The 19619-nt window shown below is 43.1% G+C and overlaps 1 protein-coding gene across 5 annotated transcripts in view; it reads right to left on the bottom strand.

Annotated features, from left to right (window-relative positions):
• NPAS2 (neuronal PAS domain protein 2) overlaps nt 1–16637 on the bottom strand; it is a 122223-nt gene extending 105586 nt beyond the window's left edge. For 2 of the 5 annotated variants that reach the window (XM_043467968.1, XM_043467966.1), the window contains exon 1: nt 16476–16635. In XM_043467968.1, the coding sequence (XP_043323903.1) occupies nt 16476–16507 (32 nt within the window). In that variant the 5' untranslated portion in view covers nt 16508–16635. Of the gene's footprint in view, nt 1–16475 lie in introns of all 5 variants that reach the window. The other 3 variants (XM_043467969.1, XM_043467967.1, XM_043467964.1) reach the window with 3 other exon arrangements.
• Nucleotides 16638–19619: the final 2982 nt, after the last annotated feature.

Raw genomic sequence — 19619 nt, 5'->3', positions numbered from 1 at the left:
GCATTGGGTGCACAGAATCTCAGCCACTGGACCATCAGGAAAGTCTCTGACCATCATCTCTGAATGGCTCTAGCTGAGACCACAAGGAGCAGGGACAAGCACTTCCTGCCAAGCCCCATCCAGCCTGGATGGCCATAAGCAAATTATGCCTTTGCATTAATCTTGTAAATTCTGGGGATACTCAGATAGTTAATGCTTAAAATATGGGCTCACTGATGCCCAAGTTTCTTCCAGGTGGGAGTTCTGGCATTTCTTATCTGGGCTAACTGGTTCCACATTATAGGATGAGACTAAAAAGAGAAATTGATAAGAGTTTAGACTAGGCCTCCCAAATCTGAGTGTTATAAACCAAGCAGAAGAAACCTGTCTGAGAAGGTTTCCAGATTAGGTCTTCTACTTCTTTTGTAGCCCTTGAAGCAGAGGGCGTGGTTGTGGAAGGAACTCAAATTTCATGTAGAACTGAAATCTGCCAAATATGGGCTCACGTTCAATGTCCAGACAGGCCACTGTGATGCACAACGTACAGAAGTAGCATCGATCTTAAGTGTCCTCTACACAAAGAAGAGTCCTGTCCATGCATGTGAACTTCCACGAAGAATAAATTAGAGTCTGATCAGCCACATTAACCAAGATCTTATGAGTATTCCTGTCATGTAAGTTGGTACAGCCACTATGGAAAACAGTATAATCTGAAATGAGGCATGCATCCCTATGTTCATAGCAGCACTCTTTACAATAGCCAAAACATGGAAATAACCTAGATGTCCATCAACAGACAAACAGATAAAGAGGATGTGGTGCATATACATACATACACACACACACACACACACACACACATACACATACACATACAGTGAAATACTACTCAGTCATAAAACATGAAGTAATGTCATTTGGAGCAACATAGATGGGCCTAGAGATCATTATACTAAGTGAAGTAAAGTGGTAATGAGAGAGATAAATACCTTATATCACTTACATGTGGAATCTAAAATGTGACTCAAAGGAACATATCTACAAAACAGAAAGATTCACAAACATAGAGAACAGGCTTGTGGTGCCCAACGGGGAAGTGAGGGAAGGATTGGGAGTCTGGGGTTAACAGAGGCAAACTATTATAAATAGGATGGATAAATAACTAGGTTCTTCTCTATAGCACAGGGAACTCTACTCAACATCCTGTGATAAACCATAATGGAAAAGAATATGAAAAAAATATATATGTATCACTGAGACACTTTGCTCTATAGCAGAAATTAACAACATTGTAAATCAAAGATGCTTCAATAAAATTTTTTAAAAATTGATGGAAATGTAGAAAAAATATGATGGAAAATATGTCAAAATATTAACAGTATCTATACCTCTAAGTGGCATGATTATAAATCATCTTTGATTATTACTTTAAACATTTCAGTATTTTTCAAGTGTTGTTTTGGTGTTGTTTATGTATAATAAAACATACTCCAAATTACTAGGATAAAATTGACATACCTACTGCATAAGACAGTATTGAGCTAAGGGTCTTCATGGAAAATTATGAAAATTATTTGGAGAAAGAGACAAGACTAGCCAGAGAAGTTTGCTTTGTTGTTACTATTTTTTTTTTTCCAGATAACTTTTTTTTCCAATGCAGCCTGACATAAAATGAAACAGACTTTTGTTTGCTCATGTGCTAATTGCAACCCTAGCACCTTTCATGTGCTAAGAAGCTCTGAAACTTTTCAAAAGGGAGAAGCAGTAAATAGCGCAGCTTCAGCGAGTTTTCAAGGAGAAGGCCATGGCACCCCACAACAGTACTCTCGCCTGGAAAATCCCATGGACGGAGGAGCCTGGTAGGCTGCAGTCTGTGGGGTCGCTAAGGGTCGGACATGACTGAGCAACTTCACTTTCACGCATTGGAGAAGGAAGTGGCAACCCACTCTAGTGTTCTTGCCTGGAGAATCCCAGGGACGGGGGAGCCTGGTGGGCTGCCGTCTCTGGGGTCGCACAGAGTCGGACACGACTGAAGTGACTTAGCAGCAGCACCGAGTTTTCAAAGGTACTTCCTGGGACTAGTGTTGCCTAAAGCGAGTTTTGGGAAACTCTGGCGTTAAAGCAAGATTCATGTAAGGCCTGGGTCACCTCTCCTCATCTCCATAACCACCAGCATCCCTATACACCAAGGCAGCAGGGTTTGGGAGCACTGCCAGGACCAGGAGCCTTCAGCAATTCTGTTTAAGAACAGAACATCAAGGGAGTTTCCCAGTGGTCCAGTGGTTAAAACTCTGCCTTCCAATGCATGGGATGTGGGTTCAATCCCTGGTTGGGGAAATAAGGTCCCACATGCTGTGGGGTGTTGCTAAAGACTTTTTTTTTTTAAGTGGAAACAGTGACAGATTGTATTTTCTGAGACGGTTGGATGACATCACCGACTCAATGGACATGAGTTTGAGCAAACTGTGGGTGATAGTGAAGGACAGGGAAACCTGGCATGCTGCAGTTCATGGGGTTGCAAAGAGTAGGACACAACAACAAAAAAGAGAGAGAGAGAATGTAATCTGTTGTGGCAGGGAAGTCACCCCACAGGGATCAAGATGGGTCAGGCTGGTGCTACCCTCATCTGTTAGAGAAACCTCTGCACTCCACCTGCTTCCTACGGTGCAGCCCCCCTGAAGCACTAGGGGCATGATCGGACTCCACTGAGCCTGTTCTCTCATCTCGAGATGTATCAGGGACATCTTGACTCTTAACCAGAGTTATCAGGAAATGATGGGGCTTAAAGGGGAAGCTGGCTTCATTCCCTAGTGATTCTGACTTACCGGTTCCCCGAGGGGAGGATTTCATGGGAGCACAATCCTTAGGTACGTGTCACTGAAACTCTAACAGGAATGTTTATCTGAAAAAAGGGCTGCGTTTTCAAGGTGGTGAATTTCTGAGCATGCTTTTCAATTTAAAATAGATTGAGGGGACTTCCCTGGTGGTCCACTCGACAGGAATCTGCCTGCCAATGCAGGGGACGTGGATTCAATCACTGTTTCGGGAAGATTCCACATGTCTTGGGGCAACGAAGCCAGGGTAAATCTCAACTACTGATGCCCGCGCTCTAGAGCCTGTGCTCCGCATTAAGAGAAGGCACCACAGTGAGAAGCCTGGACACCGTAATGAAGACCAAGTGCGGCCAAAAATAAAAATTAAAAAAATAGATTGGGCGTGTGGGGCTGCAGTGTACACACCGCTATATTTAAAAGAGACAACCATTATGTTTACCAGGGGAAAAGCTGGGGAGCGATAAATTGGGAGATTGGGATTGACATATGCATGCTACTGTATATAAAGTAGATAATTAATAAGAACCTACTGTATAGCACAGGGAAGTCCACTCAAAACTCTGTAATGACCTACACGGAAAAAGAATCTAAAAAAGAGCGGATATATGTGTATGTATAACTGACTCACTTTACTGTACAGTAGAAACTAACAGAATATTGTAAATCAACTTTACTTCAATAAAAATTCACTAAAAAAAGAGATAACTAATGAGGACTTATTTTTTAGCACAGAAAACTCTGCTAAATATTCTGTAATAACCTAAATGGGAAAAGAACTTGACATAGAATAGGTACACACATATATAATCACTTCACTGTACTATTCATTAGCAAACACCCTCTTCCAACAACATAAGAGGTGACTCTACACATGGATATCACCAGATAGTCAAAGCCGAAATCAGACTGATTATATTCTTTGTAGCTAAAGACGGAAAAGCTCTATAGAGTCAGAAAAAACAAGACCCGAAGCTGACCATGTTTCATATCATGAACTCCTTATTGCAAAATTCAGGCTCAAATTGAAGAAAGTAGGGAAAACCACTAGAACATTCAGGTATGACCTAAATTAAATCCCTTATGATTATACAGTGGAGGTGACAACCATTTGTCACCTCATCTAATCCCTTCAAGGGATTAGGTCTGGTAGACAGGGTGCCTGAAGAACTATGGACGGAGGTTCATAACATGCATAGGAGGTGACGACTAAAGCCATCCCAAAGAAAAAGAAATGCAACAAGGCAAAGTGGTTGTCTGGGGAGGCCTTATGAAAGGCTGAGAAAAGAAGAAAAGCAAAAGGCAAAGGAGAAAAGGAAAGATATATCCATTTGAATGCAGAATTCCAAAGAACAGCAAGGAGAGATAAGAAAGCCTTCTTAAGTAAACAATGCAAAGAAACAGAGAAAACAATAGAATGGGAAAGACTAGAACTCTTCAAGAAAATTAAGGATACCAAGAGAAAATTTCATGCAAAGATGGGCTCAATAAAGGACAGAAATGGCAAGGACCTAACAGAAGCAGAGGAGATTAAGAAGAGGTGGCAAGGATACATAGAAGAATTATACAAAAAAAAAAAAAGGCTTAAATGATCCAGATAACCACAACGGTGTGCTCACTCACCTAGAGCCAGACACCCTGGAGTGTGAAGTCAAGTGGCTTTAGGAAACATTACAATGAACAAAGTTAGTGGAGGTGATGGAATTTCAGCTGAGCTATTTCAAATCCTAAAAGGTGATGCTGTGAAAGTGCTGCGCTCAATATGCCAGCAAATTTGGAATACACCTGAAACTAACACAACATTTTTAATCAACTATTTTTTGTTATGTTTAGTCACTAAGTTGTGTCTGACTCTTTTGCTCCAACATAACATAAAAACTTCAAAAAATTTATTAAAGTGATTGAAAGGGAGTTTAGGAAATTGCCCTTTGTCTCCAATGCCCCCAGAAAGGTTCTGGGTCTCTCTGAGCTGGGACGGTCCCAACTTTCTAGGTCTACCACGAACACATTTCTCCTGCTGACAAGTCTTCCTGGCCAACCAAGGGACCCCACCAGGGTGAAAGCCAAGAGCCCCAGTTGGAGGGAGGCACCTTTCCCGTCTCTGTTTACTGGGCCACAGTAAGAATTAGCATTCTGCCCACAAGCACACTGCTAGTCTCCCCTTTGTTTTGAACACAGAGTCACTCATCTGGAAACTCCAGGCTAATAGAAACGAATTGTGTGTCCTGATGCTGCTATGTTCTTGGAATGCCTGCTGCTGCCTTCATCACCAAATAAAACAGACAGAAAGGAAGGCTCACATTTTTTTACTGCCATTTTCCCCTGTGTGTGGGCTTACGATGATGTACAGAACATGCAGTCAAGAGCCTATGAAAGGAAAGCATGATGGATGGGCTCCAATAGGGAATGGCAGTGTACACTGCCTGGGGCCAGGCTTTTTCACTCCGCACCAAGCCTGCACACAGGGACACCAGCGAGTGTGCACAGAGCAGAATATCTGAGTTCACTACAACCTTCATGGTGATGGCCTGCCCTTCCTGTTAGACGTGCAGAATTTACATCCAGAGAAATGAAACAAGGTCAGTCTTTCCTAGCAACCAAGTTATCTCTCCACAAACAGGCACTTGGCTGAGAAAGCAGAGCTCACAAATTCTGATCATCATCCCGGCTCTGCCCAACACAGACCTCTTGGGGATGTATTCTTTCTCCCCCATGCATGTTTTTCAAAGATGCTCCCAACCTGCTGAAAAGCTCTTGGAGGGCAGGGTTAGGCTCTGTATCCCTTTCTGTACCTTCCACTTGCTCAGGAACTTAGTTAGCTGATCATGATTAGAGGGTGATGGAATGGCTACTGCCATTGGTCCACATCAACCAACGCCCCTGGGGGACGGAAAGTAACAATCAGCTTCCCAAGACGGAAGCTTTTCCTTCTGAGAAGCCTGCTACTGCAAAACTGCACTGAAAGGCCTCTTATTTATTGTTTTTAACTCCTCTCTCTTGCCTGCACCATTTCATTGGTGTTGAGACTAAGGATGAGAGTCAAAGAATAATAAAATGGTCTAGCCTGTGTTTCAGAACCATCACTCACTCTGTAGTGAGAACCAGCTACTCTCGCCTGACACTCTTAATCCTTATTAACAAAAGGCCACAAAGAGAATGAAATAATGCCCCTTGCAGCACCGTGGATGGGCCTAGAAGTTATCATACTAAGTGAAGTAAGCCAGAGAACAACAAACATCATACGATATCCCTGACAAGTGGAATCTCAAAACATGAGACAAATGGACTTATTTACAAAACAGAAAGAGACTCTCAAAAAAGAAACCTACAGTTACCAAAGGGGAAAGGGAGAGAGGGATAAAGGAGGATTGGGGGATTAATATATACACATACTTGGAGAAGGCAATGGCACCCCACTCCAGTACTCTTGCCTGGAAAATCCCATGGACGGAGGAGCCTGGTGGGCTGCAGTTCATGGGGTCACTGAGAGTCAGACACGATTGAGCGACTTCACTTTCACTTTTCACTTTCATGCATTGGAGAAGGAAATGGCAACCCACTCCAGTGTTCTTGCCTGGAGAACCCCAGGGACGGGGGAGCCTGGTGGGCTGCCGTCTATGGGGTCGCACAGAGTCGGACACGACTGAAGTGACTTAGCAGCAGCAGCAGCATATACACATACTATATATAAAATAGATAAACAACAAGGACCTACTGCACAGCAGAGAACTATACTTAATATCTTGCAATAACTTATAAGTCAAAAGCATCTGAAAAAGACAGATTTATAACTGAAAAAGACAGAGATATATAACTGAATCACTTAGCTGTATACCTGTAACAAACACAACATTGTAAATCAACTATACTTCTATTAAAAAAAAAAAAACAACTAACATGGTTAGCAGACATTTGGTCTGTTCAAAATGTCCAGGGAGACATCTGGTCATGCCAGAAGGTCCTTGATGTTCTAGTCCTGTCCAAAACCATTTGGCATGGACTAAATATATTCATGGATGTTTTGGATAGAACCTAGCATCTTTTTTTCTAATTGGAGGAAAACTGCTTTACAACATTTCGATGGTTTCTGCTGTGCAACAATGCATATCAGCCATAATTATACATATATCCCCTCCCTCTTGAGCCTCCCTCCCTCCCTCATCCCACCCAGCTAGGTCATCACAGAGAACCAGGCTGGGCTCCCTGTGTTATGTAGCAACTTCTCACCAGCTATCTGTTTTACACGTGGTAGTATATATATATCAATGCTACTTTCTCCATTTGTCCCACTCTCTCCTTTCCTCATTGTGTCCACAAGTTTCCTCTCTGTATCTGCATCTCCAATCCTTCCCTGCAAATAGGTTCATCAATATCATTTTTATAGATTTCACCAGTTCAATTCAGTCGCTCATTCATGTCCATCTCTCTGCAACACCACGGACTGCACCATGCCAGGCCTCCCTGTCCATCACCAACTCCCAGAGCTTACTCAAACTCACGTCCATTGAGTCAGTGATGCCATCCAGCCATCTCATCCTCTGTCGTCCCTTTCTCCTCCTGCTTTCAATCCTTCCCAGCATCAAGGTCTTTTCAAATGAGTCAACTCTTCGCATGAGGTGGCCAAAGTATTGGAGTTTCAGCTTCAACATCAGTCCTTCCAATGAATATTCGGGACTGATTTTCTTTAGGATGGACTGGTTGGATATCCTAGCAGTCCAAGGGACTCTCAAGAGTCTTCTCCAACACCATGGTTCAAAAGCATCAATTCTTTGGTGCTCAGCTTTCTTTATAGTCTAACTCTCACATGACTACTGGAAAAACCATAGCCTTGACTAGACAGAACTTTATAGGAAAAGTAATGTCTCTGTTTTTTAATATGCTGTCTAGGGTGGTCATAACTTCTTCCAAGGTGTAAGCGTCTTTGAATTTCATGGCAGCACTCACCATCTGCAGTGATTTTGGAACCTGAAAAAATAAAGTCTGTCATTGTTTCCATTATGTCCCCATCTATTTTCCATGAAGTGATGGGACCATATGCCATGATCTTAGTTTTCTGAATGTTGAGTTTTAAGCCAACTTTTTCACTCTCCTCTTTCACTTTCATTGAGAGGCTCTTTAGTTTTTCTTCACTTTCTGCCATAATGGTGGTGTCATCTGCATATCTGAGGTTATTGATATTTCTTCTGGCAATCTTGATTCCAGCTTGTGCTTCCTCCAGCCCGGCGTTTCTCATGATGTACTCTGCATACAAGTTAAATAAGCAGGGTGACAATGTACAGCCTTGACAAACTCTTTTTCCTATTTGGAACCAGTCTGTTGTTCCATGTCCAGTTCTAACTGTTGCTTCCTGACCTGCACACAGATTTCTCAAGAGGCAGGTAAGGTGGTCTGGTATTCCCATCTCTTTCAGAATTTTCCACAGTTTATTGTGATCCACACAGTCTAAGGCTTTGGTAAGGTCAATAAAGCAGAAATAGATGTTTTTCTGGAACTCTCTTGCTTTTTTGATGATCCAGCAGATGTTGGCAATTTGATGTCTGGTTCCTCTGCCTTTTCTAAAACCAGCTTGAACATCTGGAAGTTCACGGTTCATGTATTGCTGAAGCCTGGCTTGGAGAATTTTGAGCATTACTTTACTAACGTGTGAGATGAGTGCAATTGTGTGGTAGTTTGAGCATTCTTTGGCATTGCCTTTCTTTGGGATTGGAATGAAAACTGACCTTTTCCAGTCCTGTGGCCACTGCTGAGTTTTCCAAATTTGCTGGCATGTTGAGTGCAGCACCTTCACAGCATCATCTTTTAGGATTTGAAATAGCTCTACTGGAATTCCATCACCTCCACTAGCTTTGTTCGTAGTGATGCTTTCTAAGGCCCACTTGACTTCACATTCCAGGATGTCTGGCTCTAGGTGAGTGATCATACCATCATGATTATTTGGGTCATGAAGATCTTTTTTGTACAGTTCTTCTGTGTATTCTTGCTACCTCTTCTTAATATCTTCTGCTTCTGTTAGATCCACACCATTTGTGTCCTTTATTGAGCCCTTCTTTGCATGAAATATTTCCTTGGTATCTTTAATTTTCTTGAAGAGATCTCTAGTCTTTCCCATCCTATTGTTTTCCTCTACTTCTTTGCATTGATCACTAAGGAGGGCTTTCTTGTCTCTCCTTGTATTCTTTGGAACTCTGCATTCAAATGGGTATATCTTTCCTTTACTCCTTTGCTTTTTGCTTCTCTTCTTTTCACAGCTATTTGTAAGGCCTCCTCAGACAGCCAGTTTGCCTTTTTGCATTTCTTTTTCTTGAAGATGGTCTTGATCCCGTGTCCTGTACGATGTCAAGAACCTCTGTCCATAGTTCATCAAGCACTCTATCAGATCTAGTCCCTAATCTATTTCTCACTTCCACTGTATAATCATAAGGGGTTTGATTTAGGTCATACCTGAATGGTCTAGTGGTTTTCCCTACTTTCTTCAATTTAAGTCTCAATTTGGCAATAAGGAATTCATGATCTGAGCCACAGTCAGCTCCCAGTCTTGTTTTTGCTGACTGTATACAGCTTTTCCATCTTTGGCTGCAAAGAATATAATGAATCTAATTTTGGTATTGACCATCTGGTGATGTCCATGTGTAGAGTCTTCTCTTGTGTTGTTGGAAGAGGGTGTTTGCTATGACCAGTGCGTTCTCTTGGAAAAACCCTCTTAGCTTTTGCCCTACTTCGTTCTGTATGCCAAGGCCAAATTTGCCTCTTACTCCAGGTGTTTCTTGACTTTCTACTTTTGCATTCCAGTCCCCTATAATGAAAAGGATGTCTTTTTTGGGTGTTAGTTCTAGAAGGTCTTGTAGGTCTTCATAGAACCTTAGATATGTGTTAATATACTATATTTGTTTTCCTCTGACTTACTTCACTCTGTGTAATAGGCTCTAGGTTCATCCACCTCACTAGAACTGAGTCAAACCTGTTCTTTTTTATGGCTGAGTAATATTTCATTGTGTATATGTACCATATTTTCTTCATCCATTCATCTGTCAACGGACAATCTAAGTTGCATTCACATCCTAGCTATTGTAAATAGTGCTGCTATGAACACTGTGGTGCATGTGTAGTTTTCAATTATAATTTCCTTGGGGTATATGCTCAGTAGTGAGATTGCTGGGTCATATGGTAGTTTTATTCCTAGCTTTTTAAGGACTCTCCATACTATTCTCCGCAGTGGCTGTATAAATTTACATTCCTACCACCAGGACAAGAAGGTTTCCTTTTCTCCACATCCTCTCCAGCATCTCTTGTTTGTAGTTTTTTTTAATTTTTATAGTTTGTAGATTTTTTAATGATGGCCATCCTGACTGGTGTGAGGTGATACCTCATTGTAGTTCTGATTTGCATTTCTCTAATAACTAGCAATGTTGAGCATCTTCTCATGTGTTTATTGGCTATCTGAGGACCAAGCATCTTATGGACCAAGCATCTCTTGAACATTCTGGACAGGACCAAATGTCCTGCAAGGGGCAGCATAATTCTAACCTCACCATCCCCCCTCCCTCTCTCCATAAAAATGCATGAGGTTATGGAACTGGGCCTTCACTGATAGGCAATAAAGTAACTTTAATTAACGCCAATGAATTGACCATTTAATATTGGCTTAAAGGAAGAGGCTCACACGAAAGCCTTTCTTCTTAGCATTCAGTTCTATCAAGAAGTGGAGTGAGGACCTCCCTGGGGGTCCAGTGGTTGGGAGTCCCCCTACCAGCGCAGGGGACGCGGGTTCGCCGGCTTCTCCCGGAAGATCCCACGCGCTGTGGGGCCACTGGGCCTGCGCAAAGCCCTACGAACCTGCGCTCTCGGCCCTGCCCCACAACTAGAGAAGCCACTGCCAGGAGGAGACGGCACCGCGATCAGAGAGCTGCCCCCACTCGCCACAGCTAGAGAAAGCCCGCATGCAGCACCGAAGACCCAGCATAGCCATAAACAAACAAATAAAAGAAAAAGAAATGCAGGGGGCTGTACTATATGATACTGCCGAGTGATAGAAAGACTTGTCTTCTTTGGAAAGTGATGATTCCTACCCGCTCTTTCTGTCCCTACCCCTTGGGCACGTGGGCGAGTTATGTCATAAGAAGCTGCCAGGAGTCCAGACTTTAGAAACTGATGCCTAAATGTGAATCCCTGCCTGCCCCTGTCTGCCCGCTCAGTCTTGGGTTTCTCCAACATAATGTGTGTGATAGTCATTCAGTCGTGTCTGGCTCTTGGTGATTCCATGGACTGTAGCCCACCAGGCTCCTCTGTCCATGGGATTCTCCAGGCAACAGTACTGGAGTGGGTTGCCATGCCCTCCTCCAGGGAATCTTCCCTACCCGGGGATCGAGCCCAGGTCTCCTGCATTGCAGGTTGATTCTTCACCATCTGAGCCACCATGAAGCTAAAAACAACCTGTCAAGGTTTAGAGTTAATTAAATAAAATGCTGCAGACACACAGCGTGTGTCCCATAAGTGTCAACTTTTCTTATCAGCACTGTGTACCCTGCATGTGCTAGGGGCTTCCACTGAGCTCCATTTATTAATATTTCCTCCAAAAACCCTAGGAAGAGGGTATGGCTATTGTTGTTCAGTTGCTACGTCATGTCCAACTCTGTGCAACCCCATGGACTGCAGCACAACAGGCTTTCCTGTCCTTCACTATCTTCAGGAGTTTGCTCAAATTCACATCCATTGAGTTGGTGATGCCATCCAACCATCTTATCCTCTGCCGCCCCCTTCTCCTTTTGCCTTCAGTCTTTCCCAGTATCAGGGTCTTTTCCCGTGAGTCAGCTCTTCAAGTCAGGTGGCCGAAGTACTGGAGCTTCAGCATCAGTCCTACCAATGAATATTCAGGGTTGATTTCCTTTAGGATTGACTGAGTTGATCTTGCAGTCCAAGGGACTCTCAACAGTCTTCTCCAGCACCACAATTTGAAAGCATCAATTCTTCAGCACTTAGCCTTCTTTATGGTCCAACTCTCACAACCATACATGACCACTGAAAAAACCTTTGCTTTGACTATACTGCCATTTACACCCCCATTTTACAGAGTAGGAAATTGAGGCTAAGAGAGGTTTAGTATAATAGCGCATCTAAAGGCGGAAAGTAAAAGTGGTAAGAATCAAAGCTGGGGTTTTCCGATTCTAAGCCTGTGTACTTCCTGCCACACTACACTACTTCCTGGATGAAACACCCCCCCCCCCAAAACTGTGTCACATCATAGTTAAAAAGACGTGTTTAAGACTGGAACACAAAATGGTAAACTGTGTCTCATTATCCAGGGATCCAAACGTCTCTCAACCAAACTGTTTCTTTTTTCAGTACAAGGACCATGTTTTTACATCTTCCACTAGAGAAAATAGCACATCATTCTGTATACACAATAGGGCATGCAATTAATCCCCCTGGATTTACATGGAAATTTAAAGAAGAAAGTGGATCCGTGTCCTGGTTTAGAATACTCGATCAAACAATCCAAATAAACCATGAGTTCCCCAAAGCTTTGAAAACCTTACCAAATATAGCTCATGTTTTCTGGAGACAAGGAGAGTTCTGATCTGAAGCTCAACACTTCTACTAATCTCATCAAAAATATCAGGAGTGCAAACAATTCCTATCAGACCTCCAGGTGGGATTAGGGAAGGGCTTCCCATGTTGCAGCTAAAAAGCCCCAGAGCTAGAGGCTTTGGAAGTGACACAGTTTTAGGATTGTGTTTATTTTGTCCTTTTCTCCCCCCAGGTGTTATGAAGAATACTGTGTTATTGCTGCTATTCTGGCAAAGAGAACGGGGTATCCCCAAACAGTCTAAACCCATTTCCCAATCTGAGGACGAGAGTCGGGTGAGGACCAGCAGCTTTGCTTCCCAGTGCCTGTGCTGGGAGGTTTCTGAATAGGCAATTTAGGGGAGTGGGTGCCCATGGCTCAAAGCAAATGGGGATGGGAATAAACGGAAACTGCCTATGATTGGATTTATTTCTAAGAGTTTTTAGCCACGATTTTATTGAAACATCTCTGATTACATCAGATGATCTCTGAGGATGGCAGACCCTAAATATGCATTTTTTTTTTTTGCAAACTTTTTATTTTGCCTTGGGGTATATCCGATTAACAATGCTCTAATAGTTTCAGGTGAACATTGAAGGGACTCAGCCATAAAAAGACAGGTTCAGTTCAGTTGCTCAGTCGTGTCCAACTCTTTGTGACCCCATGGACTGCAGCACACCAGGCTTCCCTGTCCATCACCAACTCCCAGAGCTTGCTTAAACTCATGTCCATTGAGTCGGTGATGCCATCCTGCATTTATACCTCTTCCAGATTGCGAGGTAAGCCATGTAGTAGAGAGACAGGGCTGAAATTGGGGGCCTGGGGGTGACATGAAAGATGATGATGATGATGGGACTTTCCTGGTGGTCCAGTGGCTAAGACTCTATGCTCCCAATGCAGGGGGCCCCAGGTTCAATCCCTGGTTGGGGAACTAGATCCCACATGCCGTAACTAAGAGTTCGAATGCCACAACTAAAGATCCTGAAAGCCACAACTAAGATCTATGGCAGCCAAGAAAAATTAAAAAAAAAAATAATGATGGCAAAAGCCAAACTCCTGTGGACTCAAAGTCACATTAGGACACAGACTGGACCTGCCAGAGAGAATGAATTTGTTATCACATGATGAGATATGTGTGTGGTCTGGGAGTAAAAACAGAGTCTGGCATTTAGGAAGGCTGTATTTAACTTCTGCTACTTATTACAGCTTTAGGGTATCTGAAAAGTTGCTTAACCTTATTGGGCCTTAGTTTTTTCATCTGTAAAATGGTAATAACAGGGTTACACACCTCAAAGGAATGTGGAGGAGGTGATATGAGATAATGCACAGAAACGTTCTTAGCCTAGTGCCGAGCACCTGGAAGTGAACAGGGCACTCAGGACATGCCCAGTGAATGCTGGTCAGCACCGCTGACCTTGTCATTATCGCTGATGGGAATAGTTTATAAATGTGTTATCGTAAAATGTTCTTCATCTTCACATATAGGTGAGGCTTCCCAGGTGGCGCTAGTGGTAAAGAACCTACCTGCCAAGACAGGAGACGTGAGATGCGGGTTCCATCCCTGGTCGGGAAGATCCCCTGGAGGAGGGCATGGCAACCCACTCCAGTATTCTTGCCTGGAGAATCCCCATGAACAGAGGAGCCTGGTGGGCTACAGTCCATAGAGTCGCAAAGAGTCGGACATGATTGAAGCAAGTTAGCACACATAGCAAGTAATACTTCTAAAAAAAAATAAGAAGAGCTTCTTGGTGTATTTTAACTTGAGAGGAGGGCAGGACAGAAATGATGACCCACGCATTGCATCTGAGAAAGTGGAAGCTTATCAGGTGAAGGGGCTTGTTGGAATCCAGCAGGTGGGGCAGGGTCAGCCAAGCATGTGGCTCAGGTCTCTGCTCTATGTTCACAGCATCCTGGGAGTCCACCAAGAGGCAAGATGCCCCAGAGTGGAGAGCTGGAAGCCTGCCCGTGAGACAGGGTGCCAGGATTCTAATCTGGTCTGGTCTGGTCTATTCATTTACATGCTGTTTGGGACCCGTGTGGATTTTACAACCCGTGTAGGTGGTGGCCTAAGACAGCCATGGTGTCCAGTGCCAAGTGAAGGGCCTGTCAGACTCATCCGAGGAGTTCCTTAGGTCTAAAGGGAGTTCCAATGTTTAAATTGCTATTACACACAGAGAGAACAAACATATGAATGCCAAGGGAAGAAGGCAGGGTGGGATGAATTGGGAGATTGGAATTGGCATACAGACACTACTGATACTACGTACAAAATGGATAACTGGTGAGAACCTGCCGTATAACACAGGGAACTCTGTTCTGCGGTGACTAAATGGGAAGGAAATCCAAGGAAGAGGGGATACATGAATACCTGTGGCTGATTCCCTTTGCTGTATGCCTGAAACTAGGACAGCACTGTAAAGCAACTATAATAAAAAAAGATACACAGGAAAAGAATCTAAAAAATAAATAGTTATTACAGAACAACTTGCAAACGAATGGAAAAGCAGAGATTTAGAAAATGCTGAGCCCCCAACGATCCTCACCCCACCCCAGTCTGAGTTTGTCTGCACTTCAGGCCATTTCCCTGCTCCCTGACGTTTTTAAGGAAATCTTTGGGAAATGAACAAACAGTACAAACATTCCCTGTGATTTGGATCTCAGAGGTCTGAGTGCTTGGGGGTTTATGGTTCTCAAGGCCGTCCCCTACCACCAGGCAAGATGGAAGGACAGATTCCCCTGGGGCTGCTGAACTGGGTGACCTCTGAGAGCTCCGTCATTTACAAGCAGGGGATTTTGTAGGTGACAGTTGGGCAGTGAGCTCTGTGAGGGGAGGCGGACAGACCCTTCAGCTCTGTGGGTGTGTTAGAGGTTGTTGGGGGGCTTCCCTGGTAGCTCAGTGGTAAAGAATCTGCCTGCCAACGCAAAAGACAAGAGTTCGATCCCTAATCTGGAAAGATCCCACATGCCAGGGAGCAACTAAACCTATGGGTCACAACTACTAAGCCTGGGCTCTGGAGCCTGGGAACCACAACCTCTGAAGCTCTGCATGCCCTAAAGCCCATGCCACACAACGAGAGAAGTGATCACAATGAGAAACCCTCACACCGCAACTAGAGAAATCCCACACAGCAACAAAGACCCAGTGCTGCCAAAAATAAACAAATAAATATTAAAAAAAAAAAAAGAAGAGAGGGCTTCAGGGGCTTGGGGAAGGACCTGCCAGCCAGGCGGTGGCAGGACGAACAAAGAGGAAAGAGCCTGGAGGAGGGAGGCTTGTCCGCTGGGCATGAGCAAAGACCGTTCTGAGACAGGACATTTCATGTCCGTGCAAGCTAATGATCTGTGGTCACCTACCCATCGCCACCATCGCCTGCGACCCCGCATGGGCAAGACGCCTACCGTTCATCTCTCTATCCCCAGAGCCTGGTGCAGTAACTGCCAATTTGGGCTGATTTTATGAAATTGATAACATCCGACTGGGCTTTACCTTCAAAATATCCACTTTATGACTCCTCATGTACAGGAGGGATTCAATGAATGTCCACTGAAGGGACAAGCACAGACATAGCTATAACAGCACTGATGTGCCAGCAACCAAGCTGGGGTTTCTGGTCAACCCCAAACCAGGGCCAAGCGGCCGTGATCCCGGCAACCGAGGAAGCTGAGACAACACACGTGCAAGAGTGCAGCCCAGTGAGGACGATTACTCCACGTCCAGTGTGAGCAGCTGATTATGCCCATTACTGTCCAGGGCCAACCGCTTCCTGACAGCAGAAGTAGGATTTGAACCCAGGCTGGCCTGGGCCCCCAGGCTGGCTCCAGTCACGCCGCCTGGCCAAGGAGTGTCCATCCTGGAAAAGCAGTAACCAGAAGCCTTTAAAAAGAGGGCTGGGTCAACAGGGTCACTACGCGAACATGTGAAAACTACAAACAACTTGGCAAGTCCTAGACAATGAGTAACTTCAGGGTAAGGAACAGAATTGGGGTAACTGGTATGAATTCTGGGGGCAGAGCCTGCAGTATTTCATGGGGCATGTGTTTTCCATCTCTGACTGGGCCTTTCTCTGCAGAGTGAGAACAAGCAAAGTTTAAATGTCTCTTACCTCTTTGCTCTGTCTTTCTCATCTTCATCCATTAGATTGTCTCTGCAGTTTTTCCTGCCAAAAAAAAAAAAAAAAGAACAGATGATGACTGTCTGATTCTCAACCTTTCTCCCAGGTCTTTCTGGTTGCCATCATTATTGTTGTTTTTGTTTAGCCCCTAAGTCATGTCCGACTCTGCTACCCCATGGAACATAGCCTGCCAGTTGAAGCTACCTCTCTCTACTGCAGTCTGGAAAGCACTTCTGAGTATAAATTTGAAGTGGTTTCAGTAGTCACCTAATTTATTTTTCCTTCTTATAGAATCACAAGTCTGTACTGATGGTGTTCCAGTGTCTAAAAATAGTTACTTCATGTATTTTGTGCAGTGTTTAGTTATTTATGGCAAAAGGACAAATTTTATGCTGTTTATTACTTCATCAGTGGAACCAGAGTAATCATTCAAAAATACAAGCCTGATGATGGCACTCTCTGACTATATAACTTATTGTCCACATTGAGATATTTTGGTAGTGCTAAAATACTAATCAAAAGGGGGTTTTGTGATAACAGGCGTAAAGGCAGATGATCACAGGGAAACTATAACACTCTGCCATTGTCGTGCATCTTGGCTTAGCTTCCGAGCTCTTATTACCTTTACCCAACCTCCTTTTCCAACAACATTTATTCCTTACGCTTTACTAACTTGATAATGCTCTTTCTTTTGCTTTTGACCCCTCTCTTCTCTTGTCCAACTAGTAAATTATTCTTCTGCCCTCCAGGTGGTTGAAACACTATCTTCCTCTATGTCTACATAGGACATTGTACCTTATTTGGCAGGTACCTCATGGCATTGCATTAATTTGTTTACATTTTTCCTCCTCTCATGAGCTAGAATTTTGAGGAAGTACAAAATCAAGAAATATACCTTTGAAAAATTAATCTAGAAGCAGTATTTGTGAAATATTGGATAAAGGAAAAGTGATATGGGTAGGTTAGGAGATAGTTCAATATCTATAGTCTGAAGTTAAAGAGCTTCTGTTGTGGTTTAGTTGGTAAAGAATCTACCAGCAATACGGAAGACACAGGTTCTATCCCTGGATCTGGAAGAATTCCTGCAGAAGGGAATGGCTACCATTCCAGTATTCTTGCCTGGAGAATTCCATGGACAGAGGAGCCTGGAGGGCTACAGTTCATGGGTTCGCAAAGAACTGGACAAGACTGAGCAACTAACACTTTCACTTTTTGAAGTTAAAGAAGCTCAAAGGCCTCTTAGCACCAAATCATCTTATTAATCTTAGACTCTGAACAACAGTCAAAATCTGTTTAGAAAGTCAAGATTTTAAAACCTGAAAATCTCAGTATAGAGGTTCTTTATAGTTTATGATCTAAGTAAACCTGCCAAAATTTGATAAGTTTCAATGTTGGGAAAATACCAGCAATTTCCCCACTGTACTATATTTAATAGTCTACTACAGTACCTACTGCAGCTGACATACATAAACTATCATGCCCATAATCTCACTATTTGATGCAAAGTGAAAGTGAAAGTTGCTCAGTCGTGTCTGATTCTTTGTATAGTCCATGGAATTCTCCAGGCCAGAATACTGAAGTGGGTAGCATTCACTTCTCCAGGGGACCTTCCCAACCCAGGGATTGAATCCAGGTCTTTGATCCCTGGGTTGGTACAAGACTACAGTTAAATATGGTGTCATGAATTTTTTTTTCCCTTTTATGAACATTTATTTTAATTCAGAAAGTTTCCCAACTGGGACAAACACATAAAACAAAGATTTTTAAGACTCTTGACATTGGACAACCAACAACACTGATTCTTAGGAGATGGAAAAGAAGTAAGGTAAAGCTGTGCGTTACACCAGGTTCCTGTGCTGAAAGTTTCCAGACTATGGAATTGAGAGGATAATTAGAGCTATAACTAGTCCAGTTAGAGCCCAGTGACCATCCTGAGCTGAGACTCTGGGAAGACAAGTCAACCAGAGGTTGTAGGACAGGGTGCCAGGGAGGAGACTGCTACATGCAGAGAACCCTGAGACCTGAGGAAGGTCCCCTTGAGGACTCAGAGTCCTGTGCAACAGAAGAGTGAGGAAACAGCGTGAGGCTGGGGAAAGAGTCATCTGAAATGAGCAGAAAGAAAACACCAGGGGTTCAGAGAGCCAGAAACAGCCACTGTTCTCACTAGCTCCAGTGGAAAACCTCAGCATGAACAGGGCATTGGATATCGCATGCGAAAGAATCTTGTCTCAGCTCTGGGGAGCAGTCAGCCACAGACTAAACGCTGCTCTGCTCTCACCTTCAAAGTTGCAAAAACAAGACCCCAAATGATCAAGTTGTTTCCAAGTAACTTGACTGCACCCTAGAACAAAAGCTCAAGAAGATGCATAGAAATACAAAAAGGCAGAATTCTCACTGTCTAATATCCAACTAAAGATTACTAGACCTACAAGGCAGCAAGACAGTGCAACCCACAATGGGGAGAACAGACACCAAAAGCAATGCAGAACTGACAGGTATTAAAATTAGCAGCTAAAGATATGAAATAGCATTATAATTGTAATCTATATGTCCTCAAAGTAAGACACAGAATATATACAGAAGACCCAAATCGAACTACACAAAAATGAAACACAGACCAAAAAAAGTGGTTAAAAAAAAGTAAAAATAGTATCAATAAACTATAGGATCACTTCACAGATGTCTTAATGTACATGAAACTGGAGTTCCTAAAGAATAAAGGGATGAAAGGGATAGAAAATATGCTTAAAGAAATATAGAAAGAAAAAATTCAAATTTGATGAAAACTATAAATTCAAACATTCAGGAAACTAAATGAACATGGAATCACAAAGAAAGCTATGCGAGGACACAGTGTAATCAAGTTGCTCAAAATCAGTGATAAAGAGAAAACATTAAAGCAGCCAGAATAAAATGAAATGCAGATTTTTGTCAGATTACAGCAGATTTTTGTTGTTGTTGTTGGAAACAATGCAAGTGAGAAGACAGTGGAACAACATCTTTAACATGTGGAAAGTAAATAGATACCAACTCAGTAACACATAACCAGCAAAAATACCTATGAAAAACTAAGGTAAAATAAAGACATTTTCAGACACATTGAAACTAAAAGAATTCATAATCAGTAGACCGGCA

This window comes from Cervus canadensis, chromosome 5 (genome assembly GCF_019320065.1).
Source record: "Cervus canadensis isolate Bull #8, Minnesota chromosome 5, ASM1932006v1, whole genome shotgun sequence".
Lineage (NCBI taxonomy): Eukaryota > Metazoa > Chordata > Mammalia > Artiodactyla > Cervidae > Cervus > Cervus canadensis.
Note: the sequence above shows the minus strand (reverse complement) of the source record. Positions and strands in the feature narration are given on the sequence as shown.